The sequence below is a fragment of the Saccostrea echinata genome, unplaced genomic scaffold (genome assembly GCF_033153115.1).
Source record: "Saccostrea echinata isolate AGI-Se365-2 ecotype Australia unplaced genomic scaffold, CSIRO_AGI_Sech_v1 ptg000008l, whole genome shotgun sequence".
Taxonomy (NCBI): Eukaryota; Metazoa; Mollusca; class Bivalvia; order Ostreida; family Ostreidae; genus Saccostrea; species Saccostrea echinata.
The window spans coordinates 6,907,562-6,926,238 of NW_026889757.1; the positions used below are offsets into that span (position 1 = coordinate 6,907,562).

The following is an 18,677-nucleotide window of genomic DNA, read 5'->3' on the forward strand; positions in this document are numbered from 1 at the left end:
TATTTGAGAATAAAATTGACTCTGAGAATTTTTCTGTTACTCAACATTTTTATAGCGGCGGTTGAGTCTGAGAATTGAGGAGTTGAGAACATTCTCAGACTTGAGAACATTCTCAGACTTGAGAACATTTTCAGACTGAAGTATGTTTTATAGCGGTGGGGCCTGGTGATAACTCTAGTTGTCTTTGAGGTTTTGCAATGAAAATTTATACCTTTAGTCAGTGAAACTCACCATAAAATTAGCTAGACTGCCTAGACATGCAGGGCTGACTGCTAGTGAAAGTTGTCAATCCTGCCAAAATCTACTAGCTCAAGAAAATAATTTTCTTTTCGGGTGAAACACAATAAAGGGAACAGTACTTTTGCACTTGGGGATAAAAGATTAATGTCCTTATTTTGCTCCCAAATATTTTTTTCTGAAGAGTAGAGTATCTAAAGGATCTAAAACTTAAATGGTTTTGTGAAATTCACATTAGAACTTTATTTTTTTCAGGCTGATAATAACCTCATTTTCACAGGTTACAGACACTACAAGTGTTGTTTTCTTTGAAATAAATATTGAAAACTGTTTATAAACTTTATTTTTTCAACTGCTCACAAACAAACAACATATAAAAATACGTAATATGGACAAAAGTTGGACTAAAAAAGGTGGTAATTTAATACTTTAAAATGAACATATTTCTTAATACATACATTTTTGTTTAAAATGGTAGTATTTCAATTTATGTGAACTCTTCAATACCAATTTAAATAAAGATAAATATTTTTTATGTCTTTGTTGAAACAAAAATACTTCCATTAAAGTAGGAAATTTCATTTTCATAATTTTTTTAAAATAATATGATAGCTTTATTTAGTTATGGACACTACAAAATCCAAATATTTAAGATTGGCTTTGGGTTGTGGAAAAAAAAATTAATAAACATCTGAACTATTAGAAATCAGATTTAAATGATTATTAAATACAAAGTACATGAAAATTAAATATTATTTCAAGTAAAAATAATTTACTTGCAGAACTAATGCCAATGGGAAAGAAAAATCCAATTTAGAAAATTCTTAAACTTCCTGTTTTCACATAACTATATAACTAAAGTGCAGAACAAAGGTTCTCTAACTCGCTAATGTTTTATGAAAACTATGTACTAGAATGTAGATACAATGATCAACAAAGTCAATCAACCAAATTTCAGGGTTATGGACACATGACTTCAATTTTTCACAGGCTTGAGGATCAAGTTTTTAAATTCTCTCCATTTCCTAACTTTTTCAGCATTTTTTTTTTGTTTCAGTTTCTCCTGATTTTTTAGGTCACCTGAGTAAACTCAGGTGACCTATTGCTATCAGTTTTCGTCTGTCGTCGTACGTCGTTCGTCGGTCGTAAAATTTTTGAACATTTTTAGCTTCTTCTCTGGAACCGCTCACCCAATTTCAACCAGATTTAGCATATAGTATCTATGGGTGAAGGGGAACAAAAATTGTGAATTTCATGGTCCCTGCCCCCCTGGGGCCTGAGGGTTGGGGCTAAAACCACCAAAATTAATGCAATCTTTAAAAATCTTCTTCTTTACTCATGGACATCAAGCAGTCAAACTGTTGGCATCATTGTAATGAGCATTGAGTCCTCTACCAAAATTGTGAAATTCATGGCCCCAGGGTCAGGGGTTCTGGTGCTAGGGCGGGGCTATATAGATCATATAGTGAAAGTGCATTATTTCTTTGAAAATCTTCTTCTCTGCTCCTGGGTATTAAATAAACTAACTAAGTATATAGTTATGATGAGTAAGAGTGCCTCTTCCAAAATTGTGAATTTCATGGCCCCTGGATCAGGGGTTCTGGTGTTAGGGCGGGGCTCTATTGATTATATAGTGAAAATGCATTAATTCTTTGAAAATCTTCTCCTCTGCTCCTGGGCATTAAGGTGATAAACTAAGTATATAGTTATGATGAGGAGGTGGGCCTCTTCCAAAAGTGTGAATTTCATGGCCCCAGGGGCAGGGGCTCTGGTGTTAGCTGGGCGGGGCTCTATCGACTATATAGTGAAAATGCATTAATTCTTTGAAAATCTTCTCCTCTGCTCCTGGGCATTAAGGTGATAAACTAAGTACATAGTTATGATGAGGAGGTGGGCCTCTTCCAGAATTGTGAAAGCCATGGCCCATGGGTCAGGGGTTCTGGTGTTAGGGCGGGGCTCTATTGATTATATAGTGAAAATGCTTTAATTCTTTGAAAATCTTCTCCTCTGCTCCTGGGCATTAAAGTGATAAACTAAGTACATAGTTATGATGAGGAGGTGGGCCTCTTCCAAAATTGTGAAATTCATGGTCCCAGGGTCTGGGGCTCTGGTGTTAGGGCGGGGCTCTATTGATTATATAGTGAAAAAGCATTAATTCTATTAATTAATCATTAATTAATCCAGTCGGCTCCTTAGTGTTGAGCTGATAAATAAATTGCTTAGCTATGATGAAAATGGGAGCTTCAAACAGATTTTTAAATCTTGTGGTCCTAGGGTCAGGGGTTCTGGCATAACGAGGGGGGGGGGGGGGGGCTTTTGATAATATAGTGGAAAAGTGTTAATTCTTTGAAGTCCATAGTAATGATGATGAGGGTAACTCTTCCAAATAATCAGGTAGACCTGTAAGTCATAGATAAATAAAAATGAGACAGAAATAACTTATCTTATTAAAAGTTCTTCAAAGACCATAAGAGAGGTCAATGCTAGAGATCTTAATATGGGTTTAAAAATAGTACAGAAGCACTAATAGTTTGTTAATAGTCTGCATGGTGATAGTGTTAAGTGGGGGACAGATTAGAACTCAATTTCTGAGTTGATAGTGAATACTAGACTAATTATTTTGTTGATCCTGATCTTCCTACTTCTCTTGTTTTTGTTCCTCTGCTCTGCCTCTGGGTATTAAGTAATCAAAGTAAGCATGCTAACTGTATAGTTATGATGAGCAATAGTGCCTCTTTCAAAATTGTGAATTACATGGCCTCTGGTGCAAAATACAAACCAAATTCAATTGTTGGAAAGTTGTTACGCGATACTCAGGTGACCTATAAGGCCCGTGGGCCTCTTGTTTATTCTTCAGATCTCAACTCCATCTGATAAAAGCACACCATAACCAATATACTTTGTCTATTTTAATTTATACACTTGTAACTTTATACAGGTGTCATGTGCAAGTAGAAAAGTCAAAACTTAAAGAATGTAGCTCACTTATTTCTTTAATGTATTTTTTTTATTCTGTGAAGCATTCTGTTTTTCTTCAAACAGTTAAATATACAATACTTCATCTGAAATTGGTGTAATTTTAGTTCTTTTCGTTTTTGCGATATTTTGTAGTGTCCGTAACCAAATTACTTCCCCACTATTAAACATTTTGAATGCAAATTTACTTGCATTAAACACATTGTAAGATATTTTCTAATAAGCAATAAGACAATTGAAGCAATATATCACAAGAAATATGGGTTATGTAACTCATTATAATAATTTTTCCACATATTCTATGTCACTGTGGGTGTCCAGTCATTATTTTAGTACTTGCAGTAAAGAAAAAAAAAACCAAATGATCTAAAAGAATTCCGGCTAATAATCACCTTTTTATCTCTAAATTTAATGTTATAATACACTGCTTCAAAATTTATCTGTAAATTTTTTGGAAAAAAATATAAAAATTTATTTTTTCAACTTTTGGTTACGGACACTACACACTCTACAAGTTATTTGAATTAGGATGAAACTTAACCTTAAATATAGGAATTCCAACAAGATTTTGTTAAATGTGACACCAGTTGACTTCAACAGTGAAAAAAAAAATAATGGCATGCTATCTGTCTTAATTCCTAGGATGTCAATAGCATCTCCCAATATGATGGTGATGGAACACCAATGATCTTGTATATTGAAATGATGCAATCTGGGTTTCAAATTAAAATTCTACCCTCTTTGCTTCTTTCAATTTACTACTGATACTGTTGGTTAATTTGAGAGAGGTTTATCAAATGTATGAATTTTAATATATGGGAAATTTTAACACGTCCAGCAGGGCGTCCTTACGTGCAGATAAGTTCGCCTGTGGCAAAATTTGTGCATCTCCGGTGGTCGGGTGCACGGTTATTTCAAACACTGCTTTAGTCAGTATTACATAAACAAGACTCTTATTGATTTTGAGGTCAAAAAGTAAAAAAAATTCATATATTGCATACATAGTTTTCAGATGAAGAACTTCAGTTCTTCATTAGCTTTTGCAATGTAACATTAGGGTAGGTCATGAATTTTTTGAACTTAAAGAAGACTCCTATTGACCGTAAGGCCTATAGCTGAAAGGTCAAGGTTGACCTTTTTTCTTTTTCTATCTGCGTTTTAGGTCTTCAACCTTTTTCTTTTTTCCTTAAAGCAATATGAGCTGGATTATAGAGAATTTTATTTTGCTGTTAAAATGTGCTGTTATGATATATTTATATGTAATTTAAACCTTTGTGATCAATTAGACTAAAAGTATCAAATCTTTTTCAGAAGAAATATTTCTGTACAATGGAACGTATGGTATTATATAAGAAATCAATATTTTACAGGACAACAATAATGTAATTTTGCTTCTATCAAAGCTTGTAAATAGTTCTTCCATCACAAATATGAACAACAGAGGTTTATGAATGTTCTTTTTTCTGTCATTAAAATAGTTAACTACAATATTGCAGCAAAAATTTCCGACATCAAAATTGCAGCTCATATTGCCTTAAGCAAGGGACAAAATCCCTGAATTAGCTTGTTACCTTTGTAATGAATCAAAATTGTCTGTCCCTTGCACTTCCCTATTAATGACAAAAAAAGTAACTTTTTTTTAAGAAATCTAGTAAGCCACAGATTGACCTTGGGAAAAAACAGAAAACTGTTGCCCCACAGCTCAAGTTAACTAAGCAGCCAATTGTTCCCACCCGTCACCAAGTGGAGGAAATAGAACACATGTACATCCCCCTAGATAATGAAGGTCAGTATAAATTTGTTACAGTCACATGATTTATTATATAGTGTATAAATAGTCCCTATATAATCTATACAAACGCAAACAGTTCATAATAATACATATTCACTGGATTTGAGGCTGCATTTAGCGGAGGGTGAGTGCGCGTGTATATATAGCAGCATTGTGACGTCACAATCAATACCTCAAACAACGTTGAAAACAATGGATGCAACGGCCGGAGCCAGCTGTGTATCTGAGCAGGAAAAATGTCAAGTCTATCGCAGGATTATTTTCCAAACAATTGATGACTTACACACAGCAAAATGAAAACACGGAAGTGTTAAGCTGTAATCTAAACATTTTTTTTTTTTATTTTTCGCCTTGGTCAATATTGATATTTTTCTGATGAATAACAAACCATATTCACCACCCAAAGAGTCCATAATTGTATAATATTAACCATTTGATGTATGAAAACTCTTACCAATTCAATTTTTGGGTTAAGCCTATGCAAATTCTACTTGAGGATTTAGAAAAAGTTAAATTGTTTTCCCTTATTAGCTCACCTGAGCCGAGGGCTCAAGTGAGCTTTTCTGATTGAAATTTGTCCGTTCATGTCTGTCTTTGTCGTCGTTGTTCAAATGAAGGGCCACACCCTCTTTCAAGGGGAGATAATTAAGAATTAGTGAAAAGGATCAGTGAACTTGAGCTATGAGAGTTGGATCCCGGTGCTTTGCCAATAATAAATTTCCGAAATTTATAAACTTTTTGAAACAGAATTATTAAACAATATCTTAAGAGCAGGGTTTGATATATCATATCACATAAAAATATTAAATAATGCCGAGCGACACTGGTTTTTGCGACAGGGGTCTAGCAGTTTTGTCACATTTCTATTGTTATTCATATGCATACCAGTTTTCAACGACATTGTTTACATCGAGCCACAACTTGTCCATTCTTCTCATTTTCACAGAATGTGTATTTTGATTTAAACTTATACATATCCAAAGGGCAATGTTTGACAATTTGCGGTTCATATGTAATTTTTTAAAAAATTTTCCAAAGTACTGTCGGGTTAGCTACTAAATTAACAGGTCACCGAGTGTCAACCTATTTTGACCTGTTTGATACTATAATCACTTTACTCACGTGACATTCCACTGTTCGATATGCTTTCATTGTGTCTATCAATGGACTTCAGGGCTGTACACACGGATATATTTAAGTACAAAATCTGACTATGTATAGACTTTTAATACGGTGAATCCTAAGATTTTTCGAATATTATAAAACTGTATTAAGAATAGGGCAATGCTCTATTTCTTAATACAAGTCTTAACTTACCTTTCATTTTTAAACCAATCAAAAGTACTCACATTGTGGTCATCCTATTTTTATCATAACAAAAAAAAAAAAGCACGTGGTAAATAATGGTCGACTTTAGCAGTAAAAATATAAAAAAAAAACTCGTTGTTTTATGGGAAGAAGATCAAAAGGAGTTACTACATGTAATTGTAAAAGTTGCTCAAATGCAGCTTTATCTATTCTAGAGAAGTTTTTATAACTACTGGGGTCTTCTCTTTGCACCTCATCTAGCAATGCATTGTGTGCACCAAGTACATATACGAGTGTTCCGCCGCTGTTTCCATTACGATGATTTTTTCAGTTTTAATGCAATGTATAATACGATAACAGATACTGCTAACAGAACCTCGTTTCCCAATATTGAGAGAGAGAGAGAGAGAGAGAGAAATATTGCGAGAGAAACACGTAGAAATCCCAAAAGTCTATTAACAATCTAATAAAAAATACAAACGTGTGTACAGGAAAGTATTACAATACAAATATAATACTTGTATTATACAGGAACTACAAATCTCACCGTTTATACCGGCCTGAACAACTTCAAAATAATGAAGAATTTTGCGAAAATTTTATTAGGGTCTTAAAGTTTACCTTGTCTTCTTTCACTAAATATTGTGTTTTTCGTTTGGTATTTTGAAGGAAATACTGGTATTGCCAGTGCAAATCAAGTGCACAATTAGTTATATAGCTGTGTTAGCTCATGTCGCCTCTGTAATATGGTCTGCAGGCATCTACAGACACATCCCTAAACACTTGTATCACACCTGACAATATTTGAATTGCCGAAATGAAAGAGATATTGAAGACATAAGCGAGTGATTCTCTATATAGTAACGTTGTAGAATTTTCGTTGACTATGTTTTTTAATCTGAAATATACTTGTTCCGTCAAAAAAACGTTAATTAATTAATTAAAATTTTTTATCATATACGAAAACTGAAGATTGATCTAATTCGGTGCTAGGCATCAATATGGTTACGAATCATGAAAATGATCAATATGTATGGCCCTGAATCATTTATTATTTGTGTGAATCATGAAACTACACAATCTTTCTCTCCCCCATTTAAATTCATACTGTAGAATCAATCTGGAAATATGTGAAAATGTTTACATTCCACTTCCATGTGATTTAAATATCTCCGCCCATTTGCGGGTACCTTAAATTCGAAAGTGGTCCAGTTCAAATTTCCGGAATTTAAGGCTTATACATGTTCTTTTCAATGACGTTGTGTGGAATTATAGCAATATGTTTAACAAAAAATTCGAAGTATAAATATCAAAAGCATATGTATGCACAATAATCATAGATTAGTTTAGCAATATAGTCTAATTTAAGGCTTAAAATGGGTGGCCGAAAAGACTCCAAATGACACTCCAAAGTTCACTCATTCTTTGGTGGTATCTTTTAAAAATCTTCTTCTCAAGAACCACTGGGCTGTAAAAGTTGAAACTTGTGTGAAATCTTCATTACCTAGTGTAGATTCAAATTTGTTCAATTCATTACCCCCTGGGGTAGGGTTGGGCCACAGTGGGGGGTCAAAGTTTTACATAGGAATATATAGGAATAAATTTTTAAAAATCTTCTCCTCAAGAACAACTAAGCCACGATTAGTCATATTGATATGGAATCATCCTCAGGTAATGTAGATTCAAGTTTGTTCAAAACATGACCCCAGGGGGTAGGGTGGGGCCACAATGGGGGATCAAAGTTTTACATAGGAATATATAGAAAAAAAATCTTTAAAAAATCTTCTTCTAAAGAACAACAAAGCCACAATTAGTCATATTGATATGGAATCATCCTCAGATTAGTGCAGATTCAAGTTTGTTCAAAACATGACCCCAGGGGGTAGTCCCGGTGGGGCCACAATGGGGAATCAAAGTTTTACATAGGAATATGTAGGAAAAAATCTTGAAATTGTTTTTCTCAAAGACAACAATCCACAATTAGTCATATTGATATGGAATCATCCTCAGGTAGTGTAGATTGAAGTTTATACAAATCATGATCCCTGGGGGTAGGGTGGGGCCACAATGGAGGATCAAAGTTTTACAGAGAAATATATAGAAAAAAATCTTGAAAAATTTTCTTCTCAAGAACAGCAAAGTCACAGTTAGTCATATTGATATGGATTCATCCTCAGGTAGTGCAGATTCAAGTTTGTATCAAATCATGACCCCGGGGGTAGGGTGGGGCCACAATGGGCGATCAAAGTTTTACATAGGAATATACAGAAAAAAAGCTTGAAAAATCTTCTTCTCAAGAACAGCAAAGTCATGTTTTGTCATATTGATATGGAAGCATCCTCAGGTAGTGTAGATTCAAGTTTGTTCAAATCATGATCCCTTTGGGTAGGGTGGGGCCACAATGGGGGATAATGTTTTACATAGGAATATATAGGGGAAAAAACTTGAAAAATTTTCTTCTCAGGAACAGCGAAGCCATGTTTTGTCATATTGATATGGAAGCATCTTCAGGTAGTGTAGATTCAAGTTTGTTCAAATTATAACCCCCAGGGGTAGGGTGTGGCCACAATGTGGGATCAAATTTTTACATAGGAATATATAGGAAAAAATCTTTTCAACAACAGAAATGCCATGTTTAGTCATATTGATATGGAAGCATCCTCAGGTAGTGTAGATTCAAGTTTGTTCAAATGATGGGGGGGGGGGGGGGGGGGAGGTAGGGAGGGTCCACAATGGGGGATCAAATTTTTAACAAGGGAATATATAGGAAAAAAAATCTTTAAAAATCTTCTGCTTAAGGACAGCAAAGCCATTTGTTATATTGATATGGAAGCATCCTCAGGTAGTTCAAAATCCAAGCCCCCCCCCCCCCCCTTTTAAACTTTGCAATACTGAAGTGATTTGTGCTTTTTCCTAGCCAATGTGTTCAGGTGACTGATGTGGCCCATGGGCCTCTTGTATTGTTTTATGTTCCTTATAAATTTTGTAAGCACAGACTGCATAGTATTAATTTTATCACATCAGTCCACTAACTTTTTAGCTCACCTGAGCTGAAAGCTCAAGTGAGCTTTTCTGATCACATTTTGTCTGTAGTATTTTGTCTGTAAACTTTTCAAATTTTCGACTTCTTCTCCAGAACCACTGGGCCAATTTCAACCATACTTGCCACAAAGCATCCTTGGGTGAAGGGGATTCAAGTTTGTTCAAATGAAGGGCCACACCCTCTTTCAAGGGGAGGTAATTAAGAATTAGTGAAAAATGAATAGCATCTTTAAAAAATCTTCTTCTCAAGAACCACAGGGCCAGGAAAGATGAAACTCATATGGAAGCATCCCCAGGTAGTGTAGATTCAAGTTTGTTCAAATCATGACCCCCGGGGGTAGGGTGGGGCCACAATGGAGGATCAAAGTTTTCCATAGAAATATATAGGAAAAATCTTTAAAAATCTTCTTCTCAAGAACAGTAAAGCCATGAAGAGTCATATTTACATGGAAGCATCCTCAGGTAGTGTAGATACAAGTTTGTTCAAATCATGACCCCCGGGGGTAGGGCGGGGCTACAATGGAGGATCAAAGTTTTACATAGAAATATATAGGAAAAATCTTTAAAAATCTTCTTCTCAAGAACAGTAAAGCCATGAAGAATCATATTTATATGGAAGCATCCTCAGGTAGTGTAGATTCAAGTTTGTTCAAATGATGACCCCCGGGGGTAGGGCGGGGCCACAATGGAGGATCAAAGTTTTACATAGAAATATATAGGAAAAATCTTTAAAAATCTTCTTTTCAAGAACAGTAAAGCCATGAAGAGTCATATTTATATGGAAGCATCCTCAGGAAGTGTAGATTCAAGTTTGTTCAAATCATGACCCCCGGGGGTAGGGCGGGGCCACAATGGAGGATCAAAATTTTAGTACATAGAAATATATAGGAAAAAATCTTTAAAATTTTTCTTCTCAAGAACAGTAAAGCCATGAAGAGTCATATTTATACGGAAGCATCCTCAGGTAGTGTAGATTCAAATTTGTTCAAATCATGACCCCCGGGGGTAGGGCGGGGCCACAATGGAGGATCAAAGTTTTACATAGAAATATATTGGAAAAATCTTTAAAAATCTTTTCAAGAACAGAAAAGCCATGAAGAGTCATATTTATATGGAAGCATCCTCAGGTAGTGTAGATTCAAATTTGTTCAAATGATGACCCCCGGGGGTAGGGCGGGGCCACAATGGAGGATCAAAATTTTGCATAAAAATATATAGGAAAAATCCTTAAAAAATCTTCTTTTCAAGAACAGTAAAGCCATGAAGAGTCATATTTATACGGAAGCATCCTCAGGTAGTGTAGATTCAAATTTGTTCAAATCATGACCCCCGGGGGTAGGGCGGGGCCACAATGGAGGATCCAAAGTTTACTTAGAAATATATAGGAAAAATCTTTAAAAATCTTCTTTTCAAGAACAGTAAAGCCATGAAGAGTCATATTTATATGGAAGCATCCTCAGGAAGTGTAGATTCAATTTTGTTCAAATCATGGCTCCCGGGGGTAGGGCGGGGCCACAATGGAGGATCAAAGTTTTACATAGAAATATATAGGAAAAATCTTCTTCTCAAGAACAGCAAAGCCATGATGAGTCAAATTTATATGGAAGCATCCTCAGGTAGTGTAGATTCAATTTTGTTCAAATGATGACCTCTGGGGGTAGGGTGGGGCCCAATGGGGGATCGAAAGTTTTACGTAAGAACATATAGAAAAAAAAATTTCTTCTCAAGAACAGAAAAGGTATGTTAGTCTTATTGATATGGAAGCATCCTCGGGTAATGTAGATTCAAGTTTGTTCAAATGATGACCCCTGAGATAGGGAGGAGCTACAATGGGGGATCAAATTTTTACAAAGGAATTAATGGGAAAATTCATTTGTTATATTGACATGAAAGCATCATCAGGTAGTTTAAAATTCAAGCCCCCCCCCCCCCCCCCCCCCCCCCCCCCCCCCCCGGTTCATTATTGAACTGATTTGTGCCTTAGTCTAGCCAGTGTGCTCAGGTGAGCGATGTGGCCCATGGGCCTCTTGTTGATAATCCCTCGTATATGGAAGCATCACCATGTAGTGGAGATTCAAATTTGTTCAAATCATGATCCCTGTGGGTAGGGTGGGGCCACAGTGGGTAATGAATGTTTTACATAGGAATACCTAGAGAAAATCTTCAAAAATCTTCTTCTCAAGAACAGCACAGCCATGGTTGGTCATATTTATATGGAAGCATCCTCAGGTAGTGTAGATTCAAATTTATTCAAATCATGACCCTCGGGGTAGGGTGGGGCCACAGTGGGCAAACAATGTTTTACATAGGAATACATGGGGATAATCTTCTCAAGAACAGGAAAGCTTTGATAAGCTATATTTATATGGAAAGCACCTTCAGGCAATGTTGTTTTAAATTTTTCAAATCTTTACCCCCGATCGAAGTTTTACATTGGAATATGTAGGAAATATCTTTAAAATCTTTTAAAATCTTCTATCTAAGAACAGCAAATCCTTAATTACTCATATTAATTCAGAAGCATCCTTAGGCAGTGTAGATTCAATTTTTTTTCAAATTATGTTTTCCGGGGTTAGGACAGGGCCACAAAAGAAAATCAAACATATAGAAGAAAAAATCTACTAAAGTCATGTTTAGTCAAAGAAATATGGAAGTATCCTCAGCTAGTATAGATTCAAGTGTGAAAAAATCATGCCCCCCTCCCTTCCCACGGATGGGGTGGTGGGTTATTTGTGATCACATAATATATAGGGGTGCAACGATATACCAACCTCACGATATGTATCACGGTATTCAATTCACGATATGATACATATCATGATACATGTCAATGTTACGAAGTCTTCATATTTTTTTTTAACTTGACAGGGTTATACCAAATTTTCATATTTTTTTATAATACTTAAAATATCAATTTGTTAACTTGAATTGGATTGATAGGTAGATCTTTGAGTTGTGATAATATTCTAAACCAATGACGAACATTTGCAGGGAACTAGGGGGACCTTTCCTCATAATCTTCCTTTTAAATTGGAATGAAAAAGGAAGATATTTATTCTTTTATTCCTTTTATTTATGTAGAAAACCATTTGTCATATTTATCGTGTTAACATGTTTTAGTCAACAAGACAGGGAATTTTCATCAAAATACAAGCGTGATGAGATACCGTGTATTACTATAAAATACATTTAGATCTAAAGGGTTTATCACTTGTCTTAACATGTATAACTTTTAATCACATAAGGAATGAGATAAAGTTCTTCAACGTGTTAAATCTGAGGTCTGCAAGATGCTGGAGATGAGTTTAACTGCCGTTAAGCCATTATCCCTGAGCTCATGTTTTGCGCAGAAGCCATTTTGAAATTGTAACAAGAAAACATAACGGACATTTGAATAATTCTGGACCGATTGAACAGAACCGCGAAATCAGTTTAGCGTACAGTGAATTGAACCGTTGAAAACTATACCGCAATATACCGTCAAACGGTTTATCGTTGCACTCTTAATAATATATTATCTTTTCAATACTAAACTGATTTCTGCTTTTTCTTAGCAATTGTACTCAGGTGAGCGATATGGCCCAAGGGCCTCTTGTTTTATTTGTTTAATTGTTAAAATTTTTATTTGATTATTATCCATTTTCCCCAATTTAACATTGAAAAATTCATATTCTGAAACAGGTTGCAACTTGAAATATGTCCATAGGACATGAATGCCCCACCGAGGGTATATAAGTAATGCAACATTTTAACACAAATTGAGAAAAGTGAGGTCAAGGTCAAAGGAATGGTCAAGGTGAAAAAATATTGATGCAGTTGATGCAAAGGAAAGGTCAAGGTGAAAAAATATTGAAGCAGTTGAATAGCTTACATCAGTATGTATCAGCATATGAAGTTTGACACTTATTTAAGAAAAGTGAGGTCAAGGTCAAAGGAAAGGTCAAGGTCAAAAATTGTTGATGCAGTTGAAAAGGGTACATCAGTAAATATTAGCATATGAAGTTTGATAAAAATATTATGAATGGTTTCTTTAAAACTGAGCTAAACACTTATTAAGAAAAGTGAGGTCAAGGTCAAAGGAAAGGTCAAGGTCAAAAAATGTTGATGCATTTGCATAGCTCTCATCAATATCTATCAGCATATGAAGTTTGATAAAAATATCTTGGATAGTTTCTGTGGAACTGAGCTTTGAACAGAGCTAAACACAAAGTGTGACAGAAGGACATACGGAAGGACGGAAGATGGACATGACAAACACTATATGCCCCGGCCATATTCATGGCGGGGCATAAAAATGATGAAAAATCGAAATCAATATATATATAATATATGTAACAGAAACAAAAAAAAACAAGATGTGATACAACATTTCCTTCAATTTATTAGGAATTATTGTTTATTTTTTCTTAATATTAACAGAAGATGATTTTGAAGACATCATGCCAAAGTCTGAGAGAATCAGCACCTACATTTCCAAATTAATTAGCTGGAGGCCTCCATGTTTTGGAAATCCACATTTCTCTGATGCGGAAGAGGAGAGATATGATGAAGATTTAATGAAGAAGAGAGAAGACATAGCTCAGAGACTGGGACAGAATCTACCAAATAATGATCTCATTGAACCAGGTTAGCTTCATTGATTATTGAACAATGAATCACAAGGCTTGTTTTTCTTTCACAATTTTGTTATTTGAACATGTACATGGGTATTTCTTTTCCACTTTCTTTCCATTCAAGATACAGACTGATAAAAGGGATATAGACACAGTTTTGGAAGTTTATATTCTTCAGATTTGGGAGGGGGATTTCATAACATGCATGTTGCAAAAGCATTGCAGACTGATAGTAAAAGCATGTTTAGAAATATTTTTTATCCGAAAATAACGAAGACTATAAATTTATTGTATTGAATGTATTGATTGCCATACATTCTTGCACTTTCACATTCTAGACTTTATTCTTAATACTTAAGAAAAATGGAAAATCGGCAGTGTATTAATAAAAGGAATTTAAACTACAGTTGAGAAAAGTAAGAAAGCAAAAGCAACACACCAATGTTGAGTGATGTATACAGTGTTAACAAATCGATTACACTTTGTAAAACACAAACAAAACAGGACCCAAACTTTGTTTACAAACACAAGTGTTTGGTGGGAGGTCATGAAAAAGTGATTATCATGCAATCTTACTAACTTAGTCCTCTTCGTGCTTTGAGCACATGAGGCCTGCTGCATGCTATCTTAATGTAAGTTTAAATCATTAAATTGAATTTTAAAAAAAATAAATAGCCTAGAAACATTCAAATTTATATAAACAAAACGGCAATGCTAATGTGTGTCATTGTCCCTTGAAATAATAATCTTTCACAGTATATCTGTATCCACAAAACTCGAGAAAGTCAAACATGAAGGAAAGTTGATAACTGTAATTTTAGTTCACATGAGCTTAAAGCTGTACCACAAAGCATCCTTAAAGATTGATCAAAAAGCGGGCAATCTTTTCTAAAGGGAGATAGGGATAAGTATCACCAAAAATTTTGTACTGCGATATATCATGATTTTATCCAAAAATATCACAATAATACCATGATATTTTTACATGCAATTTTTACTATGATTTCAAATGAATTTCCATAATTTCTCTAACAAATACATGTAAGTTGTGAAACCATAACTTCCCTTTTTAGGTCACCTGAGTCACTCAGGTGACCTGTTGCTATCCGTTTTCGTCCGTCGGCGTGCGTCTAGTTAGAATAATCTAACTGTGTCTCGGGACAAGCCCTCACCACAGTTAGAATACGTCCTATATACTTGCAATGTAGGAAATTGGAGTGGATCCACTCCGAAATGATTTTGAAGAACACAAAAGGAGTTGCACTGAAAATAACTACCAAATTAATCATAACAAACCTTTTTGAGATTGTATATGCCTACAATCTGATTAAAATCAGATCCTTTGATCCGCTCACATAGATCGCTACACAAGGATCTGAAGAAACTCCATTTAGGGTCATCTCCTGGTGACCTTTCCAATAAAAATATTCATTAAAATTTTGACCAATCAGAGAAATCGTACTTAAGCGACATTCGGGAAAATGAATGTAGAAGTGAAAGTAGCTGTGGAGAAGATCTTATCGTTTCGTACAAAAAAGAGCTAAAAAACAAGGCAAAAGCAAATACTACATATATTTCTGTACAGAAAAGACTGTGGTCGTTTTATTTTTACAGGCTAGGGAAACCGTTCGTGTATCATCGGGCTTTTACTTCTGTAACTGAATTCCAAGACACTTCTAAATTCTCGAAAGCAAATGTTTGATTGGATAATTGAAAGGTCACCAGGAGATGACCCTGAATGGGGTTTCTTCAGATCCTTGTTTAGCGATCTATGTGAGCGGATCAAAGGATCTGATTTTAATCAGACTGTATATGCCTATTAACCCAAAGAATAATCCATATAAATATGAAAATTCAACTCATTTTCTCAACGTTTTTTCCTCGCTTCAAATTTAACGCCATGTTGACATTCGGAACTCTCTGGATTGTTAATAGAAAATGCACAGAGTTCGTGTTATTGCCCGTGTTTATTTTGCAACATTGCCAATACACAGAATGAATTCTATCATTAAACTGGGTCCGTAGGACAATATCATTTTAACGATAGAACGTTCTATATAGCGTGCATTGTGCGTTAACATTTGAACATTTTTAGCTTCTTCTCTGAAACCGCTGAACCAATTTCAACCAAATTTGGCATATAGCACCTATGGGTGAAGGGGAACAAAAATTTTGAATTTCATGGTCCCTGCCCCCCTGGGGCCTGAGGGGTGGGGCTAAAACCACCAAAAATAATGCAATCTTTAAAAATCTTCTTCTTTACTCCTGGACATCAAGCAGTCAAACTGTTGGCATCATTGTAATAAGCATTGAGCCCTCTACCAAAATTGTGAAATTCATAACCCCAGGGTCAGGGGTTCTGGTATTAGGGCGGGGCTCTATTGATTATATAGTGAAAATGCATTAATTCTTTGAAAATCTTATGCTCTGCTCCTGGGTATTTAATAAAGTAACTAAGTACATAATTATGATGAGCAAGAGTGCCTCTTCCAAAATTGGGAATTCATGGCCCCAGGGTCAGGGGTTCTGGTGTAAGGGCGGGGCTCTATTGATTATATAGTGAAAATGCATTGATTCTTTGAAAATCTTCTTCTCTGCTCCTGGGTATTAGATAAAGTAACTAAGTACATAGTTATGATGAGCAAGAGAGCCTCTTCCAAAATTGTGAATTTCATGGCCCCCAGGTCAGGGGTTCTGGTGTTAGGGTGGGGTTCTATCGACTATATAGTGAAAATGTATTTATTCTTTGAAAATCTTCTCCTCTGCTCCTGGGCATTAAGGTGATAAACTAAGTATATAGTTATGATGAGATTATTTAAACAAACTAAGTGCATGATTATGATAGGCAAGGATGCCTCTTCCAAAAGTTTTAAATATAATGGCCTAAGTTTTTGGGTTCTTGAGGAGGAGGAGGGGAGGGGGGGGGGGGCTCTATTGATTATATAGTGAAAAAGCATTAATTCTATTAATTAATCATTAATTAATCCTGTCTGCTCCTTAGTGTTGAGCTGATAAATAAATTGCTTAGCTATGATGAAAATGTGGTCCTAGGGTCAGGGGTTCTGGCATAATGAGGGGTGGGGGGGGGGCTTTTGATAATAAAGTGGAAAAGTGTTAATTCTTTGAAGTCCATAGTTATGATGATGAGGGTAACTCTTCCAAATTTGTAAATTTCTTGACCCTTGGTCTTGGGTTCTGGTGTTAGGGTAAGGCTTTGTTGAATCTGTAGTGAAAATGCATTGTACCTGTGAAATTCTCTGCTTCTGGGCATATCGGAAGCAAACTGAGTAAAAGTTTAAATGATATAAGTAAGCGTATTTCTACCAGATTTTTGAACATCTGGACCATTTGTCTAAGCATTCTGGTCCTGGGCAGGGCTCTATTAATTTGTATTCTACTGAGAGAAGTTATTCCCCTTTTCCATTCACCTTTGATAATTAATCACTGTAAATAATGTATTTGAAAGGTTAATAGAAGAAGATAATTATGCAAGAATGTTTATCATATAATTCAAAAAGTACTTTCTTAGTTTTAATAATCAGGTAGATCTGTAAGTAATAGATAAATAAAAATGAGACAAAAATAACTTATCTTATTAAAATTTTTTCAAAGACCATAAGAGAGGTCAATGCTAGAGGTCTTAATATGGGATTAAAAATAGTACAGAAGCACTAATAGTTTGTTAATAGTCTGCATGGTGATAGTGTTAAGTGGGGGACAGATTAGAACTTAATTTATGAGTTGATACTGAATACTAGTCTAATTATTTTGTTGATCCTGATCTTCCTTACTTCTCTTGCTTTAGGGCAACAAAGCTTCATCTATCAGTGTATTTAACTTCTAAATTGTTGTATTATACTCAGGTGACCGTTAAGGCCCTTGGGCCTCTTGTTCTTTATGTATACCCGAACCGAAAAACCCGAAATCAAACTTTAAAAAATTTAGAACCGACCCGACCCGAAAGATAATGGAACCGTGACAGCCCTAATAGTAGACACCGATATTTAGTCTCTGTATCACAATATGTATCATGCTGTAAAAAATCATGATATACTGGTATATTGTTAAAAATCTTGCATCCCTAAGGGGAGATTAGTGAAAATAAGAGTAAAGATATTTAAAAATCTCTGAGAAGAACCAAAGAAAACTTTTGTGAGATTTTCCATACTGTGTGGAGATTACAGCTTCAAAAAATGGTTCCATTGATTTCTATAGTGAAATATATGATTTTTACCGAAAATATAGAGTATTTCCTCTTTCTTTTAATAAATACTTCAAATTTTATGAAAATTCATATATTTATATAATTTTAAAGAAATCACTGGAATATAAAAACCATTGAAAATTGACCTGGATGTAGGGTAGTGAATCAATACCATGGTTTGCAGTCCTTTTTAAGTACAGAGGGATTGGGCACACATTCTTAATACTTATGTCCTCTTCCTAGAAGTATATTACAAGTGTAAACTAAGACACAGTGAAAGTAATCATATAAATTTAAAATGTTTGTATTAAAAGATTTTAGCAAGTTCATAGTTCCTGTCAGATGAGGGGAAATTAATCCAGTTTCTGACTTGCAATGGTGAAACATTGAAAGCTCATACTTGACTCAAAGATTGCTTGTGACCTGATAGTATGCAGTTCAAGTTCACTGGCAAAAAAATGTGTAATTCCAGTTCAAGAGATTTTGAAAACATAATAACAAAGCT

The 18,677-nt window shown here is 35.0% G+C and overlaps 1 protein-coding gene across 1 annotated transcript in view; it reads left to right on the top strand.

The window, feature by feature from the left end:
* The window catches only part of LOC133181001 (uncharacterized), a 35,674-nt gene that overhangs the window by 15,174 nt on the left and 1,823 nt on the right, over positions 1–18,677 (top strand). The window contains exons 4-5 of the mRNA XM_061315504.1: positions 4,858–4,999; positions 13,775–13,981. Of these exons, the coding sequence (XP_061171488.1) occupies positions 4,858–4,999; positions 13,775–13,981 (349 nt within the window). The remainder of the gene's footprint in view (positions 1–4,857; positions 5,000–13,774; positions 13,982–18,677) is intronic.